General features: G+C 35.4%; 1 protein-coding gene across 2 annotated transcripts in view; it reads left to right on the top strand.

The window, feature by feature from the left end:
* The first annotated feature begins 19,938 nt into the window (after positions 1 to 19,938).
* Positions 19,939 to 27,591, top strand: part of LOC123554754 (uncharacterized) — an 85,796-nt gene continuing 78,143 nt past the window's right edge. The window contains exon 1 of one of the 2 annotated variants that reach the window (XM_045345062.2): positions 19,939 to 20,102. In XM_045345062.2, the coding sequence (XP_045200997.1) occupies positions 20,051 to 20,102 (52 nt within the window). In that variant the 5' untranslated portion in view covers positions 19,939 to 20,050. The remainder of the gene's footprint in view (positions 20,103 to 27,591) is intronic. The other variant, XM_053547783.1, reaches the window with a different exon arrangement.

The following is a 27,591-nucleotide window of genomic DNA, read 5'->3' as shown; positions in this document are numbered from 1 at the left end:
CAGTCTTCGGTTGAAGCCCTGGATATACAATCAAATAGCGCTGCATTTGTCTTATTGTGATATAAAGTTTTGGAAATATTTTAGACAATGAAAAACGTAAATACATAACGTTTACATGTGTAAACAGGCTGAATACTTACATCGTTTTTGCAGACGCTCAAACCGGAACTGTAGAGATGCACTCGATATAATATCTTTTTTTTTATAAAATATAATCAAACAATCCTCGGCGCTTACGAGGTTTCAAAACTCACCTTACGGAAAGAGACGAGTCAGAATGCAAGGAAAGACCAAATGCAAATCAGAAATCAGGTTGAAAAGAATAAAATGAAACTTAATAAATGTTATATTAGACTGCAAGTTATATCTCTTTTCCAAAATATTGGGTGGGGGGGGGGGCAAACTATAGTTCGCTCCACCTCTCTATCCTAGCTTTGGGGGCGCCAGGCCCCTCCTGCTGTCCCGGCTCCTACGCCTATGCATTTAAAACAAACAAAAAAGAAGCAAACCTTCAAACGACGAATTCACCTCTTCTACGCTCGCGCCTCGGTAGACAATTTTATTACGTCACAGTTTATTTGTCGTCACATGAAAAAGAAGAAATGAATTCAAAAAGTTGAAATCGTGAATTCGTGAAATTCAACACGTGAATTCATGAAGTTGAAATCGTGAAGTTCAAAACGTGAATTCATGAAGTTGAATTTGTGAAGTTGAAATCGTGAATTCAAGAAGTTGAAATCGTGAATTCGTGAATTCATGAAGTTGAAATCGTGATTTCATGAAGTTACAGTCGTGAATTCATGAAGTTGAAATGTCCATACTGATCTTTCGTACATTTACGCTATCAGTCCGACCTATATAAAAGTAGGCTTCACAAAAGTGATTACAACTTTTATCTGACCGAGAAAAAAATCGAAAAAAAGTAACTGACAGAAAACAAAACCGTTTTGTTGTTGACATAGATTTTTCTAAAATGAACTGAGCTGAAGAAAAAGGGCAGACAACATATTTAAAACAGTTTGATTGTTTATTTCTCTTGATAAAAACATGTAATGGTGGTAGAAATTTTTAGTCATCATGTTTAGGCTGAAAGAAATTGAAATTTTCATATTTTGAGAAAATAGTTCAGAAACTTTTAAAATAAAAAAAAAACACTTCAAATGACATGAAAAAGAGATCCAACATCTAACACTACTGTCAAGAAATTGAAATATTTATGACATTTTAATCGGCAATTTGGGTACGATTATTAACTGGCTATCAGGAAAACCTTTACAGTATCCACTTATTTTTCCAGATAATAACTGGATATGTGACATTTTTAGAGAAAACTGTCTCCATGAATAAGTGAATATGTAGCTTGCTGAAATATGCTACCATAGTACTGTAATCTTGCAACCGACGCGTCAAAATGAACTTATTTGCTAGCCCTAGAAAAGTATAAAATTTCACTTTCTCTACTAGTAGCATGCAAAAGAATAGTATCTACTGGTGGGAAAATTCAACTCGATTCTCTCTAAACTACACAGCCCCAGAGACCATTTCAACCCAATCTAAGTTGTTTGCATTACAGTGGAACCTCGATGATGTAAAAAGGAGGCAAATTCTAATAGAATAGGAGAAATGGATGAAAGCAGAAAACAAATATACAATTCGACCTAAAATAGATTAATGTCCAGGTTGCCTGGGAGGATAATTGTACGGGAAGATCGTACACTGAAAATAGACTGAAATTGTACCCTCCGAAAATGGATCACATTGCTGCTCTGTATACATTTACATCATTGCTCATGTATACATCGACAATACTACACAATACAGAAAAAAAACAGAATAACTAGAATTGCTCCGTCCAAATGTAATCTGCAATCATAATAAACAGACAGAAAAAGAAAAAAGTATCAGTATAAACATGTTATAGCTTTTTATTTCATATTTAATCTACGATCTGCATACCTTTACAAACAATATGAACCTCTTTAAACGTTTAAATTACTTATATACTAATCAAAATGGGAGATTAATCATCCAATTACTAAACAGCAATAGTTTGGTTATTTCCCCTTGACACCGGCTTTTGAATATGAAGTATACCTTTTGCTCGGATCATGCTATAATTTGTTTCATGTACTATAATAGCCGAACAACTACTTCTGAAGCTAAGTCTATTTCTGAAGTTGAGAAGAGTTTTGGATATACTCGGACAAGTTGTTGAACTGAAAAAAAAACATACATTTAAATAAAAGTTACAACCTAAATTATCAATGAGAAAAGAAAAAACGCAGTGGTAACGTAGAAAAATTAAATGATACCGCGGTAATTATTTTATAAAGCGTGGGTTGTGTCCCACATCCGCAATATGTTATTAAAACAAATCGATTGTTTGTAAAGTATTTTATTACATATTCCGAAATTTTCCATCGCCTCTTAAGTTTTGTAGCAAATAACTTCCGCAATCCTAAAGTTTTGTTATCTAAACCAACGGGCTATTGAAAAAGTTTCTGTTTTGTACATCCTGCTCAAAAAAAAAAATTAAAAAAATACGCCAACAGAAAAGCCACCTTTCAGGAACGCAGCCGTCAATACTACATTTCACATGGAAATATGGGTATGCGAGTATACACTGGCTGGCAAGAATGAATGCAATGATAACAACAAAATAGATAATTAAACATTTTAATGCTCAAATAATAATAATGACTACTGATAAATAAAAAAATGAAGATGGTCTGATTCGAATATGCATGCGAATAAGTAGCATGTGCGGGTCATAATAATCAGACCTTCTGCTTAGATAGCACGACTACCGATCCGTTGGATAATAACGTTCGATAATAACATGGGTATAGGTGTTAATTGTCATTGCCTGTACGTTAATATAATTAAGTTAACTGGGGAAAAAAAATTAGCCGAAGCGGGACTCGAAGCCACGATTCATAGAATGATCACCATTATATACCCATACACTTTACCCCCGTGATAAGTTTCCGACACGAACTTTCTACGTAAAAGTTTTTTTGTTTTTTCTAATTTATAAGTTTTATGAAAGGAAGTGTCTAGGGGTACGGATCCGTACCTCTAGACAAGCCTATAAGGGGTTTACTAGGGGTACGGACCTCCGATTTTCTAGAGATTAAGGGTAATTTACATTTCAAATTTTGTTAAAAATAAAATAACAAATAAGAATTCATCAGAATTCACCTTAAACTTGGATCTTAATGGTTTACTGACAACAACGTTCACCCGATTTGTTACATTTTCTTTCGAAACGTAAATAACCGAGAAACACCGGATAGACTTGTCTAGAGGTACGGATCCGTACCTCTAGAATCAGATTCTATCGGTACGAATCCGTACCCCTAGACACTTCCTTTATGAAATGGACCAAGCTGATCTTTGATCCCTAAGCTTTAGCCTGTTGGTTGCAAGTGGTTTTACCTTTGCGATCAGTGCAGGCAAAGATCACAGGCTGAACATGGTCTGCACTGTTCGCAATTCAGTCAGAACATTTTCTACACCTCTTTGAATAAGAAGCGGTACCGCCCAAATTTAATGATGGACTAGTCCATTTTAGAAATTTAGCAGGGTAAAGGTTAATGATTTATGGAACATTCCAACCGTGTGAAGAATGAACACCAAGTTAACTATAATACCTGTTTACATAAAATTTTAAAAGATAAGAATTTTATCAGTACATATTATCTGTCATGATTCGAAATACGTTCAGAAGCTTTTTCGCGATGTAATAATGATACTAAAATACCGCACTTGGGATCTAAACAAAAACAGCAAAGAAAAAGAAAAAGAAAAAAGAAAGTTTACTCGTGTATTCTAAATTAGCCTAAAATGCGGATCGCTCTAAACCTTTTACAGCTAATGGACAAACATTAAAAAACAGTTACTGGCCTCCAGATCGTTCGACAACAACAACAAAAAATATTTTATTTAAATATCTGGAAATTAATGCTATGTTGCCTAAGACGGCTTTAAAACTTTTAAATTACTGACAAAATATATGTAACGGAAACACGTGAGAATTTGCTGTTTTACTACTTTTTACAAAGCGTTTGAAACGCTTTTTTATTCAAGGTAAACTGTCTCGATTACAAATATCATAATTCACTACTTCCGCTTTTAATTAGCGTTACTATTAATTATGGTCACAATTAGCTAAATAGTTTTCCCTATATATTTTATATAAAACTGACCTTGTATAAAGAGCTACCAAACATAACTAGACCCATTTCAGAGAACAAATCTTTACCTCATTTTAAAGAGTTATGATAAAAATGATATAAAATGATGAGATAAGTAGGGGTCATGTATCTTCTAAGAGAGATTTCTCTGGTCACATTTGCTTACTGTAAACTGACATCAAAATCACACTGCTTTGACCTGTAAGTACTACTCTACAGCGGTTTTGGTAGAGACGGGGTAAAATTTTTACTGCCGCGGCGGTCCGGAATTCGATGCACAACGCGGGCGTCTTTTTTCTTCTTGATAAGGCAGTTTTGAGATAATTTTGTTTAAAGACAAAAACGCATTTTAAAATGTTTATAATTCGTCAAAACTTCAATTAAAAAAAAGATTATTTTTAGCAAAAATCTGGAAGTCAGTGCCTTTAAAGATTCACCACTGTTATCCAATCCATCTGAAAATAATTCGCATCAGTATTTACTCTGGACTATTGTACATGCTACTATGTGTTATAATGGTTTGTTTCTTTATTAACTTTAGATCTGAACATCATTATCATCATTGTCATCATCATCAGACAAAATATGTGTTTGTTTTCCTATAAAACAAGGAAGGCAGAAATTGTGTGTTAATTGAGAAATATCATAGTGTGTTTTTTCTTCATTCATTTAGCAAATGTTCCAAATATATGTATATGTCTGTGGGCTGTAGTTTCAATTTTGCATTATATGATTATGGATTCCACCAGTAAACAGATAAGATAAGATAAGATAAGATAATATTAACTGGACATTTTGAAAGAAAGTAAAAACATATATTTGACGGTGAGAGAGTCCGGGCGCATTGTATACAACACTCGGCTTGCCATCCATGAGCCGGTTCGAGTCCTTGGCACAGTTAAAGACACTCATAACTTTTGAATTATGATACTTTTGAGCCGCACCATGAGAAAACCAACATAGTGCATTTGCAACCAGCATGGATCCGGACCAGTTTGCGCATTCGTGCTGTTCGCTTTGAAAGTCTTTCTTAGACTGCGCGGATGGGCAGGCTGGTCTGGATTCATGCTGGTCGCAAATGCACTATGTTGGTTTTCCCATGGTGCGGCTAATTTTTATTTCTTCTTAATATTTGAACTGAGGAAGTATCAAGTAAAGTAAATTATAGAGGTGTGGATCGAAAGTACAAGTTGCTATTCGCACATGCCTCTTCACTACGGTGTTCCGTTATGGTCATCGCAGTTTCGCGTTGTCGTCTTAAGGGCGAAATCGCAAAAACACGACATTTTTACGCGAAAACGCGATACTTTGACGCGAAAACACGATGCTACAATGCGAAAACACGAAGCAAAAAATATCGCGTTTTCGCGCTGTTAATATCGTGTTTTCGCGATTTCGCCCTGGATCTGCCATCGTCTTTTCGTGTTTTCGCCTTCGTGGCAAGTAGGGCGAAAACGCAAAAACACGATATTGATAGCGCGAAAACGCGATATTTTTTATCGTGGTTTCGCGATCTTGTATCGTGTTTTCGCGTTTTCGCCCTCTCAACTGCAAAGGCGAAAGCGCGAAAACACGATGTTTTCTCCCCAAAGCTAGGAAAGGAGGCGTGTCGAACTATAGTTTGGCCCCTGCAATATTTTGGAAAAGATATATAACTTGCAGTCTAATATAACATTTATTTAGTATTATATAGATCTAATTCTTTTCAGTCGATTTCTGATTTGCATATCCTTTCGACTACCGCTATCGTACACCGACGCACTACCTGAGGCGCCAAATGCAGACTATATTTTTGGGGTTCTCCATTACCGCTACTGTTTTGCAGACGGGCTACCGCAGACGACTAATACGTACCAGAAAAATGGGGGTTCTCATTTCCATAGCGTATAATGCAGTATTTGGGTAAAAATTGTATATTTTCACAATTGAAAATAGAAGGAATTAACAAAAATATACTACATTTTTATGCTGCGGTAATTTTTATGTAAAACGGTTGCTACACTATGGTAGTTATGTCCATTGTGTGGTTATTGGTATAACTACACTGTGGCACAACTTATAGTTTCTTGTTTCCTGCAATAGTCTACTATGGTATTTATATGCAGATAAAACAAACAGTTAATGTTATTTATTAAAAGTCACATATTTAAACGGCCACTGCGGCAGTACATGCTATTTTGTGTGAATATGTATTAATACGCTGCGGCACTCTCTTTGGTTTCGCATGCCTTGCATTAAACTACTGTGGTAATCGGGGAATAAATAATGCCTACAGGATAAGTTTTGATTACTAGTATAATCCTTTCGCAGGGTAACTTTCTCAACGCTGTGGAAGTGCACTTAATTTCATTTAATATGTATAACTACACTATAGCACTGCCTTAAAATTCAAGTTTCTCACAAAAGTCTACTATAGTTCTTAGTAACAGGACGAGTAAAACTACACTGCGGCACTACACTGAAATTCGTTCTTCCTGCAAACGTCTACTGTGGTAATTATTTGAGTGGTTTGGTTGCTGTACCACTTCTCCCTATGTCAGCCCCTCCCCTCCCTAATCCCGTCTTACTAGACATATGCATCCCCATACCTATACCTAGATCCTCACTCCCTGTAATTACTATAAGTACTCTTTTTTCCAGGCACCATAGTGCTTTGGAATTCCCTTCCGTACAACTTGTGCAAGCCCCAACCCTGAACCAGTTTAGGCAGGGTGTAACCAAACTTGCACACAATGCTTAACATGATAGACCTGTTTCTTTAAATTGCTTTTATCTGTAAGTCCTTCTTGTTTTTAACACTATCAACTGTATTCGTGCTTGCAATACACATCGTGTATTACTTTTGTTTTTCTATTCATTCTACTTTTAAATGTCTTGTACAGGCGCGCAGCTGCACGTAATACTCGTAAAGAGGAGTGATACAGTATAAAAAGATAAATAGATAAACGTTAAGTTAATAGTATGTATTAAAGAGCGGCTTTAAAATATTCGTTTTAGCAGATGCAGTTTCTGCATATCTTTGGAAGTTTAAAGTTTATATTAGAGGAAAAAAAAGAAGTAGAACTAACGAGGAAGGTTGTTGAACATCTGTTTGAACCGTATAGTGCTTATAGACACATCCCTTTGGCACAGGCGTTCCTTGCCAGCTCAACCCATCTTTGTGGGTCTTTTGATAAGGGCGAAAAATTTTGCCATATGATTTGAAACCACAGAAATTAGACCGACAGAAGGATGTTTCGGCAGGAATAATGTAATACATGTAATACATTATAATTCCTGGTTTCGGTTAGTACAATGAACAAAGGACAGCATATGACACGTCAAAGCAAAGATGGAAACATGGTAGCTAGAGTATGGAAGGTTACCGTTCAGGAATTAGGAAACCCAAACAAACGCAGGTAGTTAATACCATTGACCGAGAGTTTGAAGACTCACATGAAATTATCTCAATGTCAGGGCGAACAAATGCTTGTCAGTTTTGCAGTATGAAGAAACTAAAGACCGCCGGTGGTCTCCGAACACCAACGTCATCATTTGGTTCTAAACAGTATAAAGACAATTTACACAGGTATAACAATACTCTTCTTATTAAAAAGTTATATTGATCTAATGAGTAGTTTTAAAGATTTCATGGTATTATCGAGTCATTGCTATGTTACGTGAACGTACTTTTTTTTCTCCATGTATATAAGTTGGGACTGAGTCAAGAAGTCGCTCAAATCCAAAAATGTACTCAAATTATCGCTCTGGGTCAAATTTCTCGAAATATTTAAGCATGTCAGAAGAGGAAAAGTCTGTAATTGCATTATATATTCGACTGCTTTTAACAGGTTAATCTTCTTAGTACAGGATAAAATGTTTCGAGAAATCTAGCCCTTAAGTACAAAAGCCAGTTTCAGAGAAGCTGTGCAATAATTGTAGTTGAAAATCAAAATGTCTTGCTTACATAAAAATATTTGTCATCTATTTCCAGGGTTAATCCCCGTGATCTTTTAAATAATACTTTCAGGAAATGCTTTCTTTCGTATCATGCGTCCAGAACTGGGATTGGCTAACTAAAGAACAAGTCCATACAGACCTCCAATCCGAAAACGTCCGTAAAACTTATGGCAACAAGAGCAAAACTGAAAACTCCAGAAAATCGATTTTAGTATATATAACCATTGCAAATCACTAAATGTTATAATTTGATACGTTTTATTATTGCTCATTATTACTACATTTTAATAAGAAATCCCTTCCTTCAATTTAGCTACATAACGGTTGCAAAAAATCACCCAGGAAGGTACATATCAAAATAGAAACAACCCGTAAAATGCCAACAAAATTATCTTGGAAATCGATGAAGAAGAAATGACTGTCTGACTAGCGGACACTAAGCACAAACTGGAGAAAGAAACTGATAGTGTCTAAGATTAGTGACAACATTACATGGTGTACACATTTTTACTATGTGTCGTGTGTATATGTACGTTATGTTTTTAGTACGAATGAGAAAGTTTGATTGATTCATCTTTTGATAATTAATTTTCACATGCAATATACTTTTCTAATATGAGCTGTCTCAAGGGAAAAGGTGTTTAGAGTTAAAGTTTTGAAATTCAAAAAAAAAAAAACATGTTTCATAAAGTTTGGCTTCTTGTGAATTTTGATACATTGTAATATGGTATAGAAATAATAATCATACAACCGGGCATATTAAATATAGACACATAACTAACTTATTATTATAATAAACTGTTCTACCGATGACATGTTTATCACAGTGAATTTTGGACATTTTATCTTTATATGCGTCATTAACAATGCTAATTACCCTACCCCACCCCCTTGCATTCAGACGGCTATTAAAAAAGTACATGTATATATAGATGAACGGTTATTGTCGTAAGTTGTTGACAAAATTGTTACATTCTTACTCAGTTTAAAGGGACTACAGTACAAATTCAACAAAAAACAGGAATTATTTCATGACTTTCAGTGAACATTTTGTGTAACATTACATATGCTCTATGTTACCTTTTGCGATGATTTGTAAGTAATGAATGATCTTCATCTGTTATAGCTTTCACAAATTGCTTTCGTTTAAATATATATATATATTTATTTTCTGTCAAATGTTTTTGTTTGCTTTTAATGTTTTACTTTTAGTCTCCTACCTGTTTCTCCGGATCGGACTATAAGTAGACTGTCTACATGTATCATGAAATTTAGTCCAAATACGTTGCTCAGGTTGTGTAGCATTTGATATATGATTCTTCTTACTAATACCCGTTCATAGGAGATTGTCTGTACTGTAGTGTTTTCATTCAGTTGTTAATTTTATTGTTTTATCTTATTATTTTCTGTTACAAAAATGTTCTTTTTTGCATTTTACTTTTAGTCACCTACCAGTTATGTCAGCGGACCATGTAAACGCGTCAACTATACGTTATTAAGGTTCACTTAAATTTATTCAAATTCATAATCTGTTTTTTGTGGTGTATACGATGCAAGTGCCAAAACAAAACTCAAAAATGTCGAATGACACTTCGTGGTAAAACTTATAATAGTAGCTAAAAGTGTCTGTTTCTTAGTTTGTAATGCCTTACTGACTTTCAAACAGATTTTAAAATAACTGAATTTATTAATAGCATTATATCTAAATTAGAGCGTATCCCAGTTGCGAACTGTATTCCGTTGATACTTTTCTTTAAAGTCCCAATTAAGGTATCAATTGTTTAATCATATAATGACAAATTGTAAGATCTCATTTCACCGGAAGCACATTCATGTACGGTTTTGGGAACAGATCATTTTAGAGTCTGTTTTTTTTTTTTTGAATTTACGGTCATTTTCAACATTATTCCTGTTATATTAGGCAGCCAGTTCAACTAACCATCGTTCCTGGAAAAGACCAGTACTAGACGCCAAAGTCCGTAAGCAACTACCTACTTTCTCACATAAAAAATCCTAGTCGGTAGCACAGCTCGAACCTGCGACCCTCCGTCAGTGAGAGGATTCAGAGATTACAAGTGCACGAATGTATCTCCTACATTACGGACCCGGACTATAAATTAATATAATGAGTATACAAAGGCACATGTGAAATACTGAATACTGTACCATTTATAAAGCATTCCAGAGTATCCATGCATTATAATGCATAATGCATGGAGCTCAAAGTCAAAATTACCATTGTGTACCTTGGGATAATTTAAATGCATTCTTACCTAAAGTTTGAGTTTAAAATTTGAAAAGTACAATACTTCCATAGTGGATAAATTTACACATTACTAGTATGCAATTGGAAGAAGCGATGTGTGCATATATATTACCGTTGCGGCGTAAAAACGATGAAGCGTTCTGTAGAGAATTACCACTGTGTATATATGTATGTTCCAAGTGCAATAACAATTTAAAATATTACTGCCGTAGTGTATAAATGTACACTATTTCTGATTACCACAGTGAAATTTTGTATTTCATGGAAAAAAGTTCAGAACTACCGTAGTGCCATAGTGAAAGTAACTGGTGAAAAGTCTACAAAACGCATCAGTGGCAGACCCGTGGTTTTCAGACTTCTAGAATGCCGGAGCCGCATAATGCAGACGTAGTAAAATAGCTTTAAATGCCGTGGCGTAGAAATGAGTAATTAATTAAGTTTTAAAAACTGAGTTCAGTAATTACCGCGACGAGCAACCATCAAAACTAATGGGTATTTTTGGAGAGTAATGATCTCTTAATTGTCTGAAAAAGATTTTCTTATCAACAAATTGCGATAAAAATGATTTTAGAACATATTGCGCACGAGACGTTTGGTTTTGTTTTTAATTTTTATGGAGACCTGTAATTTGTTGCGTAATATTATTTAGTATGTCATATGAATGATTTAACTTATTAGTTTAACTGATTCTATACCGTTTTGTTAATAACATAAATGAAAGTTTACACTTCAGATCAAATTCTGCAATAAATAAAAAGCATTCGAATTCCCCCCAGATACAAAGAAAAATTAAAAAATTCCGGTAGTCCTACGCTGTACGATGTCGGTAATCTGGACCATCGTTTTGATGGTACGTTTTAGGCGTCTGCGGTAGTCAGTCGGTGTATGATAGCGGTAATAGCGACCCCCGTTTTTATGGTACGTATTAGTCTGCTATGGTAGCCGAAAGGATATGGCCTTTCTTTGCATTCTGACTTGTCTCTGTAAGCTGGGTATTGAAACCTCATATGCGCCTAGGACTGATCGATTATATTTTATAAAAAGAGTATAGATCTAATATCTAGCGCATCACTACAGTTCCGATTTGAGCGTCTGCAAAAGCGTTGTAAGTATTTAGCCTGTTTACGCATGTAAACGTTATGAAATAACATTTTTCATGGTCTGTTCAAGGGAAATAATATTTCAACAACTTTATATCACAATTAGACAAATGCAGCGCTATTTGTTTGTATCAACCGAAGACTGTATAAAATGGCACTCTTGATTTAGAACAATACATATTTTGACTGATTAAGTTACAACATTGTGTGGTTCATTAGAAATGCATCAGAATAACTCAATGACTGGGGCTTGAGGGGCCTATGGCCCATTTGGCTCCAGGACAAGGTTTTGCCATGAATGCACCAGGGATTCCTTGCCAGACCCCGGTCTCCGTCGAAAAGATTTGCGCCCCCCCCCCCCCCAACCCACCTCCCTCCCACCATTCCCAAAGGTAAACTCGCTCCTACGCCTATGTATATGATCGAAAATGTATGAATTATTGGTGTTTATGCGTATAATAAAAGAAATTGACTGTCTAAAAATGTAATTGTTAAAATGTTGACAAATGAAATAATTCCAATTATGTTTTCAAATCAGACAGAATTTTTAGACTTATATCATAATATCTAAAAAAGCACATAGAAATATACATTTTAGTTGGCTATATATTCCAATTTATATGTACATAATTCAAAACGGTGATGAGAATTTTTGATAAAATCTGCAAAGTAGAAAGTTTTCTGTTTGCAAAAATGTTATCGAATATCTTGTGTTTTACTTTGTATACATACTTCATGTTACAATTTTCACTGAAAAGGTCACATGTCCTACTGAACAGAACATCTTTAAAATACTTCATCTATGTTAAAATAGTTTGGCTATAAATGTATATGCGCATTTTAATACCAAATAAATAATATGTTATGTTAAATTTGTGACTGGAAAAGAGGATCTATTGCCGATACGAAAAAAACAAAACAAAAAAACTCCAACTATCCTAAGATCGCGTCTCTCGAATTTACGGTCTCTCGAAATGTCTTGCAAGCGTTTGAAGGCAAAATTACGATATTAAAACATCGTGTTTTCGCGCTTTCGCCTTTGCAGTTGAGAGGGCGAAAACGCGGAAACACGATACAAGATCGCGAAAACACGATAAAAATATCGCATTTTCGCGCTATCAATATCGTGTTTTCGCGTTTTCGCCCTACTTACCACGAAGGCGAAAACACGAAAAGACGATGGCAGATTCAGGGCGAAATCGCGAAAACAAGATATTAACAGCGCGAAAACGCGATATTTTTGCTTCGCGTTTCGCATTATAGCATTGTGTTTTAAAGGTCAAAGTATCGCGTTTTCGCGTAAAAATATCGTGTTTTCGCGATTTCGCCCTTAGGACGACAAAGCGAAACTGCGATGGCCCCAACGGAACACCGTACTTCACAGCAAATTAGATTAAGACGTCAAAGGTTATGCCATAAAACTGATGTTAGACAGTGATAGTATTTCTACATAATCAAAAGATACGGAAATTAAGATCAATAGTTTTGTTCGTTATTTTTTCCTTGTGACGGCTAACAAAAAGAAGGAATATTATACACGCAAATTGTTTTGTGCGGCTTGTTACTATCCGGAAGATTAACATTTACAATAATCAGAAGAATTTTTCACTTCGGCTCGTTACAGAAGTTTTCAGATGCAAGATCTGTATCCTGTTTACTGTAACCCTGCTCACCTGTATTTAACATTTTATGTATGAATCGGTGGGGGTGGGTGGGGGAGTGGATTCTCTGTGACAGGAGCGGATAAGTTCGTTGAGTTTTAATCACTTGATACTCATACCTTAGGTTTCGAAACCTCGCTTTGGGGTATAGAATTTGTTCACTTGAGGAAGGTGTCAAGCTGGCTTACAGTAAGTTGGTGGTTCTCTGCCCAGGTATACGCCCCTACCTGAAAAATATGCTTGGAGAGATAGGTTGGGTCTTCCTCCATCATATCAGCCTGGAAGTCGCCATTAGACTTATAGTTGGGTCAGGGAGACATCAAACCCAATAAAAACAAACCTTAAGTATAACTAACGACTAGATCACGCATGATTTTACCTATTGTCTTTAAAATTTAAGTGGTAACAATCATAATATTTATGAGCTTTTTAGCTGACCGTTTGTATTTAGTATATTACAGTCAAACCTGAGTAAGAGAACACCTGTATTAAACAAAAACCTGTGTTATAAGACCACTAATTTTAGGTCCCTCTATAGTACATTTCATATAGATCGAACTTGTATTAAAAGACAACCTGTCTTGTGAGACCATAATTTTGCTGTCCCTTAAGTGGTCTCTTTAAAAAGGTTTCACTGTATTTTAATGTTCACGTGTTGAATTCACAAATAAGTGCTTAAATGCATTTATCAATTCTGTATTGATTAAAGAACATATTACAAAATTTGGATGTGCATTTTATTTCAGAAATAATTTATGACATAATTGCTAATTTTAACATTCGACAAAATGATTAAAAGGTCAAGTCTAAATCGTGGTATAAGGTATTCTTCTGTAATGCTGCGTTTACACTTAGCCACGATGTCCACGATGTCCACGATTTGAGAGAAGCGTGGTGAGCGCGGGGGCTCGTGGGATCGAATCGTGGTGATGTTGAGGGAACTTGTTGGAATCGTGATGATCGTAAGGATCGTGACAAAATTTTTTACAGTCAAAAATTTTGCCACGATTATCCCGATTTATCTTGAATCTTGAGAGAGCGTGATAGAACGTAGAAATCGTTGTAGAGCGTAATGCAGCTTAACAGACCTTAACGTAGCGCATCAGACCTTGATGCGCCATCGTATGGGCATCTTGGTGGACTTGGAAACACGATTCTAAGTTCCACTAGATCTGGAGGTATTCTTACATAGTTGAAGTTGGAGCCAACATCTTTGCCTGAGTTCTGTGTTGAAAAGTTGAGGGTATTGTCTCAGTTGGTGCCTTCGGTTTCCACTTAACCATGGTCTCACCCAGCAGGTCTTAGGCCTTCTATTTCTTCTTCTCCTTCTCCTCTTTTCTATCCTGCCTTGTTCCGTCCCTTGTTGCTGTTGCCGACGAGTAACTATTATAGGCATACACGAAAATTGCAAATTCAGCATCTTGCTCAGCTCTTTGATGCATATCTCGTTCCTCTTTGGAATCTCTGAAGAGAATGTGAGGATGATCCATGCCTCCTATTTATACTCCAATCGTGCTCAAAACGTGTCAATCTTGGTCAAATAGTGGCCATAAATCGTAGGAGAGCTTAACAAAACTTGATAACGTGAGGGATCTAAACAGAACGTGACAAAACGTGATAGCATATCGTGGTAATCGTAAGAGAACTTGAGAGAACGTGATGAAATCGTGGCAGATCTCGATCAGAATCGTGTTGGTTTCGTAATAAAACGCTGCAGGTAGTAACAAAACGTACTGAGAGCGTAAGAAAGCGCAGGAAAGCGTAGAAATAAAAAAATCGTGCAAAAAATCGTGGAGCTCCGAGCTTTTCTTTAAATCGTGGGCATCGTGGACATCGTGGCTAAGTGTAAACGCAGCATAAAGTGATTAGTGAAAGAATTGTGCAAATTTTGTTTGTTATTCTAACCACGATTTTGTCAAAATTCTTCCGGATGTTTTGTAGAGTTATTTGCATTATTAATTTCAGTATTTTCTAACATTTAATGAATAAAGAATCACGCTTTTGCTTTCATGTCAGCAAAACAAGACTTGATAACAAAAAAATTTCTTTCTTCTAGTTTAAAATCATTATGAGGACATTTTTGCTTTAGAAATGTGTTGGGATTTTTTATTCTTATTTTTTTTTTGAAACCACAAAACCGCATTTTAAACCAGTTTCGAGCTTAATGAACGCTAAATGTCTTTTTCAGTTGTTAGTTTGAATACTTTCAATTTTAACAGACCAAATCTTTCAATTTATTTTCCTTCTCCTTTGAATGGGAACTGAAAGGAGAATTTCTGACCCGTGAATTAACAAATACACATTTATTTCCTTAAACATAATTATGATAAATATACTTGTAAAGGTGTGTACGAGCAAACTATATGCGCACGTACACGCGTACACGCACACAAGTCAAGTGGGAGTAGAATATAGTGAATTTTATCAGTATGTTTTATATTCAGTTATGATCTTTATTCTGAGGTGGTCTTTAGCATAAGTCTTACTTTATGCAATGTAAGAGCACCATCATTCAATTACTAAACAGCGAAAGTCTTATGTACATATTTATAGCAGCATTTTAAACAAAATTTTAAACGTACTCGGACATTGGTTAAAGTATAAAGTATACTTTAATGCATTTCTTTATTCCGTTTTCACAACATACGCATTTAAATAAATAGTGAAAGTCGTCTTCTAAACCTTACCAAACTAAATCTTGCAAACACTTTTTATTCCGGCTATTTCATAACATGAATAAGTACCAGTCTGTATTTTAGAACAATGCGCAATGTCGTTTACTTATATTTTAACTTATTTACCTTCACAGGGCATTGTTACAATCTTTTAATTCTTTTTCATTACTTTTGCCATATTTTGCCATGTTCGTCACCAGACCAGTGTCGGGCTGCCAGAAACACAGCCGATGTTACGCACCACAAAGTTGCTCTGCCGTCCACAAATAAACACTTAGTGGATATATCATTTGTACGGTGGTATGTTTAGGACATGCATTTATCTTTTTTAAGATTAAATTATCTCGTGCGCACTACATCTTATCTCCAGCGCACGACATCTTATCTCGAGCGATCAGTATCTTATCTCGTGCGCACGACATCTTATCTTAAGCGATCAACATCTTCTCTCGAGCGATCAACATCTTATCTCATGCGCACGACATGTTATCTTGAGCGATCAAGATCTTATCTCGAGCGATCAACATCTTATCTTGAACGATCAACATCTTATCTCGTGCGCACGACATCTTATCTTGAGCGATCAACATCTTATCTCGAGCGATCAACATCTTATCTCGTGCGCACCACATCTTATCTTGAGCAATCAACATTTTATTTGGAGCGATCAACATCTTATGTCGTGTGCACCACATCTTATCTTGAGCGATCAACATCTTATCACGAGCGATCAATATTTTATCTCGTGCGCACGACATCTTATCTTGAGCGATCAACATCTTATCTCGAGCGATCAACATCTTATCTTGAGCGATCAACATCTTATTTCGTGCGCATGACATCTTATCTTGCGATCAACATCTTATCTTGAGCGATCAACATCTTATCTCGAGTGATCAACATTTTATCTCATGCGCACGACATCTTATCTTGAGCGATCAACATCTTATCTCGTGCGCACGACATCTTATCTTAAGCGATCAACATCTTCTATTGAGCGATCAACATCTTATCTCATGCGCACGACATCTTATCTTGAGCTGTCAACATACTTATAACCGTTTCACGTGTTTGCAGGGTTATGATTTAAATACGCAGACTGATAAAAAAAAGGCAGCAAAAATTCAATGATGACACAAACAAATAAATTTAAGTCCTTGACAAAGAAAAATATTTAGTATGCAGGCTTTGCCCATATATTTAAAAATTTCCTGAAATTCCCTTAATTCATGCATGCAATTTTATAACTTTTCTGCGCGAATTTATCAGTCGAATAGCAATATGTTACTATTCTAACATGCAAAAAGCATTACTGGTTTTGTTCATTTAATTTTGAAGATAAGATGACCAATTACTAGTATGTTCACTGCTCCCCCAAATGATGTGATAATCCAAACTCCAACGCAGTGATCTCCCTTGCCGCTTCGCTCATTGATCACTGCCAACACAATGTTTTAGCTAAAATTCAGCTAAGTGCACAGGTGCCCGTCCAGTCTTGGTGCCCATATGGGTGCCGCCCCCTCAAAAAAAAAAAAATTAAAAACACTGATTTAAGCCTAAAACGAAAAAATTTTTTTTTTCCCTATATATACTTTTATATGGAAAAGGTGCATGTGTAACCGTAACGCTATGGAGGTTTACTAGGACACGCTGTGGAACAACCAAAATGACCAGTTCAGTACCAATGCAAGCTACCCTGCTGCAATTTACACATCATGCATTTATAACATAGTAAACAATCCTATTCTACCTAGTAAACAGCCTTAAATAACTTACATTTAAATTCTAAGACGCAAACAACGGAAAAGGTTTTCTACTTTCGTTTTGAAACAAAATGGCCGATCGTCACTGTTATTTTGCAAGTGTCTAGACAATTTGGCTTAAAACAGTGTTTTTAATTTTTTTCTTTTTTTTTGAGGGGGCGGTACCCATATGGGCACCAAGACTGGACGGGCACCTGTGGCTAAGTGGACTTCTTTTAATTATATAATTATTTAGTTAATTTTACCCCAATGTTTTCGAAGTTTACACTTCTTTTAGCACAGGCGAATGTCCCATAATAAAAAAAATAACGATTGTGATTGAAAATGGGTAATTTTTTACAAGGCCGCTAAGTATCCTGAAACGAAACTGAAAGTAAACAAACGAGTATGTCGACGTTAATCTTTGATGCCGTTCAAGATGATTATGCTGCCATTGACCCCAAACCGAAACAGATAGAGGCTTTTCAATATTTTCCTGCTGGCTAAGATATGCTATTGTCAAAAATTTGGTAGATTTCTGTATTATATCAACAATTAAGTTTATTTTAAAACCGATCATCACGTGATGAACAATGGTCACGTGAATGTTGTGGTGGCAGAAGCGGCAAGGGAGATCACTGCGTTGGAGTTTGTACTTGTGGGAAGTTTGAATAACGTCGGAACAGGCGGGACCCTAATAATCAATTTGTCCGTATGTTTTACTGATGACCTAATACACACAAATAAAGGGTCTTAGTATATATTGATTAGAAGTCGTGCGTTCGAGATAAGATTTTGATCGCTCGAGATATGATGTCGTGCGCACAAGGTGAGATGTTGATCGCTCGAGATAAGATGTTGATCGCTCGATATAAGATGTCGTGCGCACGAGATAAGATGTTGATCGCTCAAGATAAGATGTTGATCGTTCGATATAAGATGTCGTGCGCACGAGATAAGATGTTCATCGCTCAAGATAAGATGTTGATCGTTCCATAAAAGATGTCGTGCGCACAAGATAAAATGTAAACCGCTCAAGATAAGATATCGTGCGCACGAGATAAGATTTTGATCGCTCGATATGAAATGTTGATCGCTAAAGATAAGATGTGGTGCGCACGAGATAAGATGTTGATCGCTTCAGATAAGATGTTGATCGCTCGAGATAAGATGTTGATCGCTCAAGATAAGATGTGGTGCGCACGAGATAAAATGTTGATCGCTCGCGATAAAATGTCGTGCGTACGAGATAAGATGTTGACCGCTCGAGATAAGATGTTGATCGCTCAAGATAAGATGTCGTGCGCACGAGATAAGATGTTGATCGCTCGAGATAAGATGTTGATCGCTCAAGATAAGATGTCGTGCGCACGAGATAAGATGTTGATCGCTCAAGATAAGATGTCGTGCGCACGAGATAAGATGTTGATCGCTCGAGATAAGGTGTTGATCGCTAAAGATAAGATGTCGTGCGCACGAGATAAGATGTTGATCGCTCCAGATAAGATGTTGATCGCTCAAGATAAGATGTTGATCGCTCAAGACAAGATATCGTGCGCACGAGATAAGATTTTGAACGCTCGAGATAAGATATCGTGTGCACGAGATAAGATGTTGATCGCTCAAGATAAGATGTCGTGCGCTCGAGATAAGATGTAGTGCGCACGAGATAATTTAATCTTAAAAAATATAAATGCATGTCCTAAACATACCACCGTACATTTGCGTAGAAGCGATCTCAATGTTTTTTGGGTTTTTTTTTTTTAATTTAGGTCGGGGAAGGGATAAGGAACCGGCCAGCTAAACATATCCATATTTTCCCTGAACTTTTTTGACGGCCAAAAAACAGAAAACTCATTCTGAACTTTATTGACCATACATACAAAGACAAATCCTTAACAGTACATCTAAATGTTTCTCAAATTGGCTTTTTCCTTTATCTACTGTTATTTCTGACATAAATTAGTTTTTGGGATCAAAAGTGTGTGTGTGTGTGTGTGTGTGTGTGTGGAGGGGGTTGGGGTGGGGGGGGGGGGGCTGCAAAAGCATATATTGCCCCCACTTTCAGATTGGACCCCTGCTCCTACGCCTATTCACATACCCATCGATAACATAATTATACCCGCATAATATTAAAAGAATATTATAAATGGAGGGATGGCAATTTTAATGTCAATTTCAACGTTAATGGACGTGGAAGTTGCTACTAATCCCTTGTTGCATTGACATGTAATAAAGTTATACCGTATCCAGGTGAATTATATAGGACCAATATGACAATCTTGTTTGAACATAATCTGAATAGATGGTTTAAATAATACAGTGATGTCCTGTCAGAGACAGATCTCTAAACGTTTTTTTTTTTACCTGGGCTGTCTCGTTTCACTTTATGTTTGTCTCGCGTGCTGTTAAGACAGGAATATAGACTTGCAACGAAAGTTTCATTTGAAATAACATCTTTTCTTTTTAAAATGAATCAGTTACATGCATGGTGTTTTGGTGTTTTGACTGTTTTCGTTACGGGTAGGAAAAAAGGATTTTCGTATATATATATCTGCCTAATTCGGATCTCTGAACAGAGGCAATTAATTTTTTTTTTTATTTCATTCTTAAAATTTCTGTTGTTACAATTTCTTCCTTGATCAATGTAGCTAATTAACAGTCATTACATTGACTGAAATGCTAGAACAATTGCTTTTATTTGCTTCACTTTTAAGTAATTAATATTTCGTAATTGAAAAGGGATACTTTGTAACTTAATGAGACTTATTCATACCTTTTTTTGTTTTTTCAAAATCATTGTATATTTGTCCGACTGAACTTTGGTGTCAAGATAATCAAAGACGTTCAATGAAATCCTTCACATATATTAAATGTCACAGACGTGAACGTGATTTGTTTCAATTTCATGACTAGTAGTCTAGCATTGTATGGTTATTTGGTGAAACGCTTTGTTACTGCACGCATAACTAATTTGAAAACACGAGGAATTGTATTTGCTTTTATTTGTTTCACTTTTAAGTAATTAATATTTCGTAATTGAAAAGGGATACTTTGTAACTTAATGAGACTTATTCATACCTTTTTTTTGTTTTTTGTTTTTTGTTTTTTCAAAATCATTGTATATTTGTCCGACTGAACTTTGGTGTCAAGATAATCAAAGGCGTTCGATGAAATCTTTAACATTTATTAAATGTTACAGGCGTGGACATGATTTGTTTCAATTTATTGACTAGTAGTCTAGCATTGTATGGTAATTTGGTGAAACGCTTTGTTACTGCACGCATAATTAATTTGAAAACACGAGGAATAATGTATAATTATAATGCTGTCAAGCGTTGTTGATTTGTTGACGGATAAGACATTGTTTCGTACCTCGGTTCTTTGAATCATGGTTACTATGCTTACTTCTGTTTCAAATTCTTAGACGTTCCAATATTTTTAAAGGTTGCATACTTTTTAAAATTACTAAATGCGGTGAAACCATTCAATTTGTTTCGTTTGTTGGGGATAACGTCATACCGTCACAATTATACGTTTCAAGTTGTTTTTTTTTGTTATTGTGAAGGAAGGCCCCCAGGTGCCACTCCAGGCATAATTTTATCACGGACATGCACCTGGGTAGAACTATCAATCCTTCGTAAGCCAACTGGATGCCTTTCCCACATGAAAGATTTCTACAACCAATGCGAGATTTCGATTCCACATCAATTAGGGCAAGTGGTATAAAGTCCGTGACCTTAACCACTCGGCCACGGCTGCTCCATAAAACTCTTTGAACCTAAAACATAATATTCTATAGACATAGTTTTGCTCAAAAAAGCTCTGTTATGTCATTGGACTGAATTGTTAGCTTTCCTGTCAGTAGGACTTTTTTCTTTCCTTTCTTTTTCTTTCTTATTTTTTTTTTTTCGTTAAATTTTTCTTGTTTGACTTTTAATCAAACTATTTTGTTTTTAAATTTTTGATTTGATTCTCTACAAAGTTGATGTTAATTGAATGATGCAAATTAATAATGTCACAGGGTGAGAAAATGTGCAGCCAGACCGGAACTCGAACCCGGGGCCACGGAATACCGTTCCGATGCTCTACCGACTGAGCTAGTCGGGCGCCTACACATATTCCCCCCGTTTAATATTCAAGTTCTATACCGTGACAATAATAAATATGTTTAAACTGGTTTATTTTGTGATTCAGTTGACTGTTTATTTATTTTAATTTTATTTTAATAGATCGAATGGTTCTGTCCGACCGTTCAGTTCAATAGGTAGAGCTCAAAAATTCATCGCGTTCATCTGAGTGCGAAGACCTTGTTTAAAGACACATCTCACGCGACAGTTTCCTATATCTATACGGGCAATTTTTTTCTAACGAACAGAATTTCTTTTAACTTTGTGTACTGAATGAGAATCAATTTTAAAACGGAAATATTTATTAAAAATCATCTGCCCTTGAATATCAGAAAATACTAAAAAATCCAATTTTCAAGGGTAGATAATTCCAAATCAAGCAAGAAAATTGAGCATTTTAATTGATATTTTTGTTTTAGTCATCATTTGTATTCAGTATACAAAGTTTAAAGAAATTCGATCCATGGGAAAGTCCTGGACTTTGAGGTACCATTTTAATGAAGCACCATCTCTCTAAAATGTAAAGAAATAATAAATTAAATTCAATTTTAAATATTTATTATCACACGGAATGTTGTAGAAAACATAATTTACAGAATCATAAGTCGCGTTGTGCAAAAACCAGCCTTATGACAAATGCAAACAGTATGGATCCAGATCAGCCTGCACATCTGTGCAGCGTGATCAAGATCCATTCTGTTCTCTGTTCAGTCAGTATAGGTATCATGAAATTTTAATCATCAGTATGGATCCTGATCAGTGCAGTCTTGATCAGGATCCATACTGTTTTCTGTTACGACAGTATAGGTATCATGTCATGTGATGTTCAGTGACAAGTATTGATCCTGATCAAACTGCATGGATGTGCATGCTGATCTGGATCTATACTAGTTGCAAACACCATAAGGCTGGTTTTGCATGACGCAGCTCAGTTACATATTTAAGAAAGTAAATGCATGTTTTCTTCTTTCATTGGGTTATGAACAGCATTTGTGCTTAAAGTGAATGAAGTCTGAAGGACTTTATGATAACGTTGAATAGTCCAAATGTTTTTCATAAACAAATGGAAGATGAAAATATGCATTTTATTCATTTATATTTACAATCAATATTTCCTTTTAAAATGGATGATGGAAATTATTTTATCAAATATAAGAATATTGCACATCTAAATATAAGAAAATGGTATGATGTTAAAATCAACCGAACCAGTGTTTAATTAATGTCCAATCAAATGCGTGCACTGATGTGTCAATGGCAAAATAATGTAATTCATAAAGTTATGACTTACATCCGCTATAATAGAAATAAAGAACCTTTTTCATTTGGACTGTAAATATGAGATAATTTAACAGAGTAAAACCTTTCTGTAAATACCAGTCATGGGAACAGTGAAACATGGTAGTTGTTGACAGGTGATTTCTATCAACTGGTTAAAAATTCACTGATAATGGTGTGACCTGAGTTTAAAAATAGTGGTTTGTGAAGACAGGTTTTATAATTTGGGTCTTTATTCATAGGTGGTCTATAACATGGGTTTGAATGTACAAACATGTATACATGTATTACTATACGCTTAATACCATAGTAGAATTAACTTTTACAGAAAACATATACTAGTATGCCATGGGAAGAAATGACAGTCATGGAGCAAAATAGTGTCATTAATCCCGAAAACAATAAGCTTTAATTATATAATATATGATTGATAATCAGCTTACAGTTCACTCTGTCTTTAGACTGACTTTAAGAATAAATTCACTAAACAAATAGTATAGTTAACACATGCTTTATAGACAACTGCTTATAAACATAAAATTGGCATTGCTTACAGTAATGTATGGGTGTTAAAGCCAACCTTGGTCAAGTGAATCCTGGCTCATTTGAATTTGGAGATTTATTCAAGGGAAAATGACTGAATCTATCATACTATACATGAATTTTATTTCTGTATTTCAGAGAGAGACACAAATGCAGAAGCTTTGCAGTTGATCAGGGCCCAAAACGAAATCATGAAAGAACTCACTACATCCATTAAAATTCTAACTAGTTCTGTAAATTCTCTTAAAAATAGCATTGACACTTTAGACACTCAGAACAGCTTATTTAATTTTTAGATTAACAGCCATCATGGCCATTACTTTTTATGTGTTAAAAATACAGTGTATGTTATTTTTAAACTGTGTTGAATAAACACAATATGTATTTATTTATTTTCATACAAGTACAGCTATCTGTGACAGGCAGTGATGTTTAGTTACCTGTGACAGGCAGTGATGTTTAGTTATCTTTGACAGGTAGTGATGCTTAGTTGTCTGTGACAGGCTGTGATGTTTAGTTACCTGTGACAGGCTGTGATGTTTAGTTGTCTGTGACAGGCTGTGATGTTTAGTTACCTGTGACAGGCAGTGATGTTTAGTTACCTGTGACAGGCAGTGATGTTTAGTTATCTTTGACAGGTAGTGATGTTTAGTTATCTTTGACAGGTAGTGATGTTTAGTTATCTTTGACAGGTAGTGATGTTTAGTTACCTGTGACAGGCAGTGATGTTTAGTTATCTTTGACAGGTAGTGATGTTTAGTTACCTGTGACAGGCTGTGATGTTTAGTTACCTGTGACAGGCTGTGATGTTTAGTTACCCGTGATAGGAAGTGATGTTTAGTTATCTGTGACAGATAGTGATGTTTAGTTGTCTGTGACAGGTAGTGATGTTTAGTTATCTTTGACAGGCTGTGATGTTTAGTTACCTGTGACAGGCTGTGATGTTTAGTTACCTGTGACAGGCTGTGATGTTTAGTTACCCGTGATAGGAAGTGATGTTTAGTTATCTGTGACAGGCAGTGATGTTTAGTTATCTGTGACAGGTAGTGATGTTTAGTTACCTGTGACAGGCTGTGATGTTTAGTTACCCGTGATAGGAAGTGATGTTTAGTTATCTGTGACAGATAGTGATGTTTAGTTGTCTGTGACAGGTAGTGATGTTTAGTTATCTGTGACAGATAGTGATGTTTAGTTGTCTGTAACAGGTAGTGATGCTTAGTTTTCTGTGACAGGAAGTGATGTTTAGTTGTCTGTGACGGGTAGTGATGCTTAGTTGTCTGTGACAGATAGTGATGTTTAGTTATTTGTGACAGATATTGATGTTTAGTTGTCTGTGATAGGTGGTGATGTTTAGTTGTCTGTGATAGGTAGTAATGTTTTGTTATACATGTATGTGACAGGTATTGATGTTTAGTTATCTGTGATAGGTAGTGATGTTTAGTTGTCTGTGACAGATAATAAGTGCCGTTAAAACATATATGAGCCGTGCCATGAGAAAACCAACATAGTGGGTTTGCAACCAGCATGGATCCAGACCAGCCTGCGCAGTCTGGTCAGGATCCATGCTGTTCACTTTCAAAACCTATAGCAATTAGAGAAACTGTTAGCGAACAGCATGGATCCTGACCAGACTGCGTGGATGTGCAGGCTGGTCTGGATCCAGGCTGGTCGCAAACCCACTATGTTGGTTTTCTCATGGCGCGGCTCAATTATATGCTCGATATATAAGTTAAGGAATAACATTTAGGTAATTGAATTAAAAGTAATGATGGAGTAAAAATCAATTATGGATACTGTAAAAAGGAAGAATTACTCAAATAACCCACTAGTTCTTTATGACAAAAGTGATATTTAACCATAAATCAAAATAGCATCAAAAATTAAAGGGAGGTAATAAATTTTAAAGACATAACTGATATACAGGAAGGAAAAGAATATAAAAATTTAGAAAAAAAAGCAATGGTGGTTCGTAAAGTGTATACAGTTGATGACATTAATTTTTTAACCAGTTATGACCAGTACTTTTCTAAGTGTCAAGGTAAATGAGCAAGCATATATATAAAGGAAATTCAGAAAACGTATTATAAACAACAATAGTTTTTATTGGTCGGCCAAGCGCTCGGACTTGTTTAACAAATGTCAGACACTATTAAGTACAGTTTCAAGATTTTTAAGAAATACAGTATTTTCGCTTCTCTGAAACTGTCACTGTTTGTCAGATTCTTGTATAGAGGGAATATATATATATATAAAGTACAGGTCAAGTTATTTTTTTCTAGTCTTAATAATTTTTGACGGAGTTATAGCCCCTTTTTGACTGAAAATTCTGATACAAAAATTTGTCAGCTTAAAAACTTTTTACTTGATTATCGTTTTCAGCACACCTGTATATTTCATAAAGTGCAGGTCAGGTTCCATTTTTTTACAGACCAATAATTTTTGACCGAGTTTTGGCCACTTTTCGATACAAAATTCTGTTACAAAAACTTGTGGGCATATTAACTTTTGAATGGATTTATAGATTGAACTTATTTCTGGTAAACAGGTATAAATCTATAAAGTGCAGGTCAAGTTTAATTTTTTTCTGGTTGTGGCCCTTTTTCCACTAAAAATATAAAGTTTGACAAAAATGTCTTTTCCACACATTACTTATTCTGAGGCATTTGTTATCTACTGTGACATTTATTTTTGTTATAATTTATTACTGAATGTTTTGTTATGAAATTACACAGTATAAATTAATTTGAATACATGACATAAAGCAATACAAATTAAACTGTCATCGTTGTTATTCTTGGACCATAACAGTATTCTTCTTCATGTGAATAAATTATGTGTTATTGAGCCTTCAGAAAAATAGGGCTGGGACTCTTTTCTAAGATTTAACCTAGTAGTTGACCCCAGATGACCCATATACAATCCAAACGTAGATTTCATCAAGGCAAACATTCTGACAAAATTTAAACAAGAGGGTCATGATGACCCTGGATCGCTCACCTTAGTAATATGAGCTACATGTTTTAAATGTCAAACTGATGATAAAATATTAAGAAAGTCAGTAGGTCACATTCATGGTAAATGAAATTCAGTTTTACGATTCATGACAGGTGAGCTATCAAGAGCTGTCACAGGAGACAGCGCGCTCGACTATTTCGATGCTGGATAGTGAAACTGGGCACATCTGAGGAAACTAGAGCTGTCACTGGAGTGTTTAATGACTCCAATTGTGGATGAAGATATTGCACAATAGCCTGAGTCTATGTCAAAAATATCAACTTAAAGTAATAAGAGAAGTAAAGATAAAACGTATTAAAACACTATATAAGTATATCCTAAGCAAAAAGGGGCATAATTCATTAAATATTGGTGCAAGAGTTATGCACCTTGTGTCATATGGTGTGGGTGATGATGTTGAACAACTACTTTAAGTTTGAATCAAATCCATCCAGTAATAACAGAGACAGAGTGAAAGTGCATCAAAACTTTAACCTAAAATTCTAAGTAAAAAGGGGGAATAATTAATGAAAAATTGGTGCTAGAGTTATGCACCTTGCATCACATGGTGTGGGTAATGAAGTTGAACAATTGTTTAAGTTTGAATCAGATCCATTCAGTAATAACAGAGATAGAGTGAAAGTGCATAAAACTTTAACCTGAAATTCTAAGTAAAAAGGGGAATAATTCATGAAAAATTGTGCCAGAGTTAGGCATCTTGTGACATATAATGTGGGTGATGATGCTGAACAACTATTTTAAGTTTGAATCAAATCCATTCAGTAATAACAGAGGTAGAGTGAAAGTGCACCACAACTTTAACCTGAAATTCTAAGTAAAAAGGGGGAATAATTCATGAAAAAATTGTGCCAGAGTTATGCACCTTGTGTCATATGATGTGGATGATGATGTTTAACAACTATTTTAAGTTTGAATCAAGTCCATTCAGTAATAACAGAGATAAAGTGAAAGTGCATCAAAACTTTAACTTGAAAATCTAAGTGAAAAGGGGGGATAATTCATGAAATATTGGTGCCAAAGTTATGGCCCTTATGTCAGATGATGTG

The sequence above is a fragment of the Mercenaria mercenaria genome, chromosome 7 (assembly GCF_021730395.1).
Source record: "Mercenaria mercenaria strain notata chromosome 7, MADL_Memer_1, whole genome shotgun sequence".
In the NCBI taxonomy this organism is placed as follows: domain Eukaryota; kingdom Metazoa; phylum Mollusca; class Bivalvia; order Venerida; family Veneridae; genus Mercenaria; species Mercenaria mercenaria.
The sequence above is the reverse complement of the archived record's forward strand: the minus strand, read 5'-3'. Positions and strand labels throughout refer to the sequence as shown.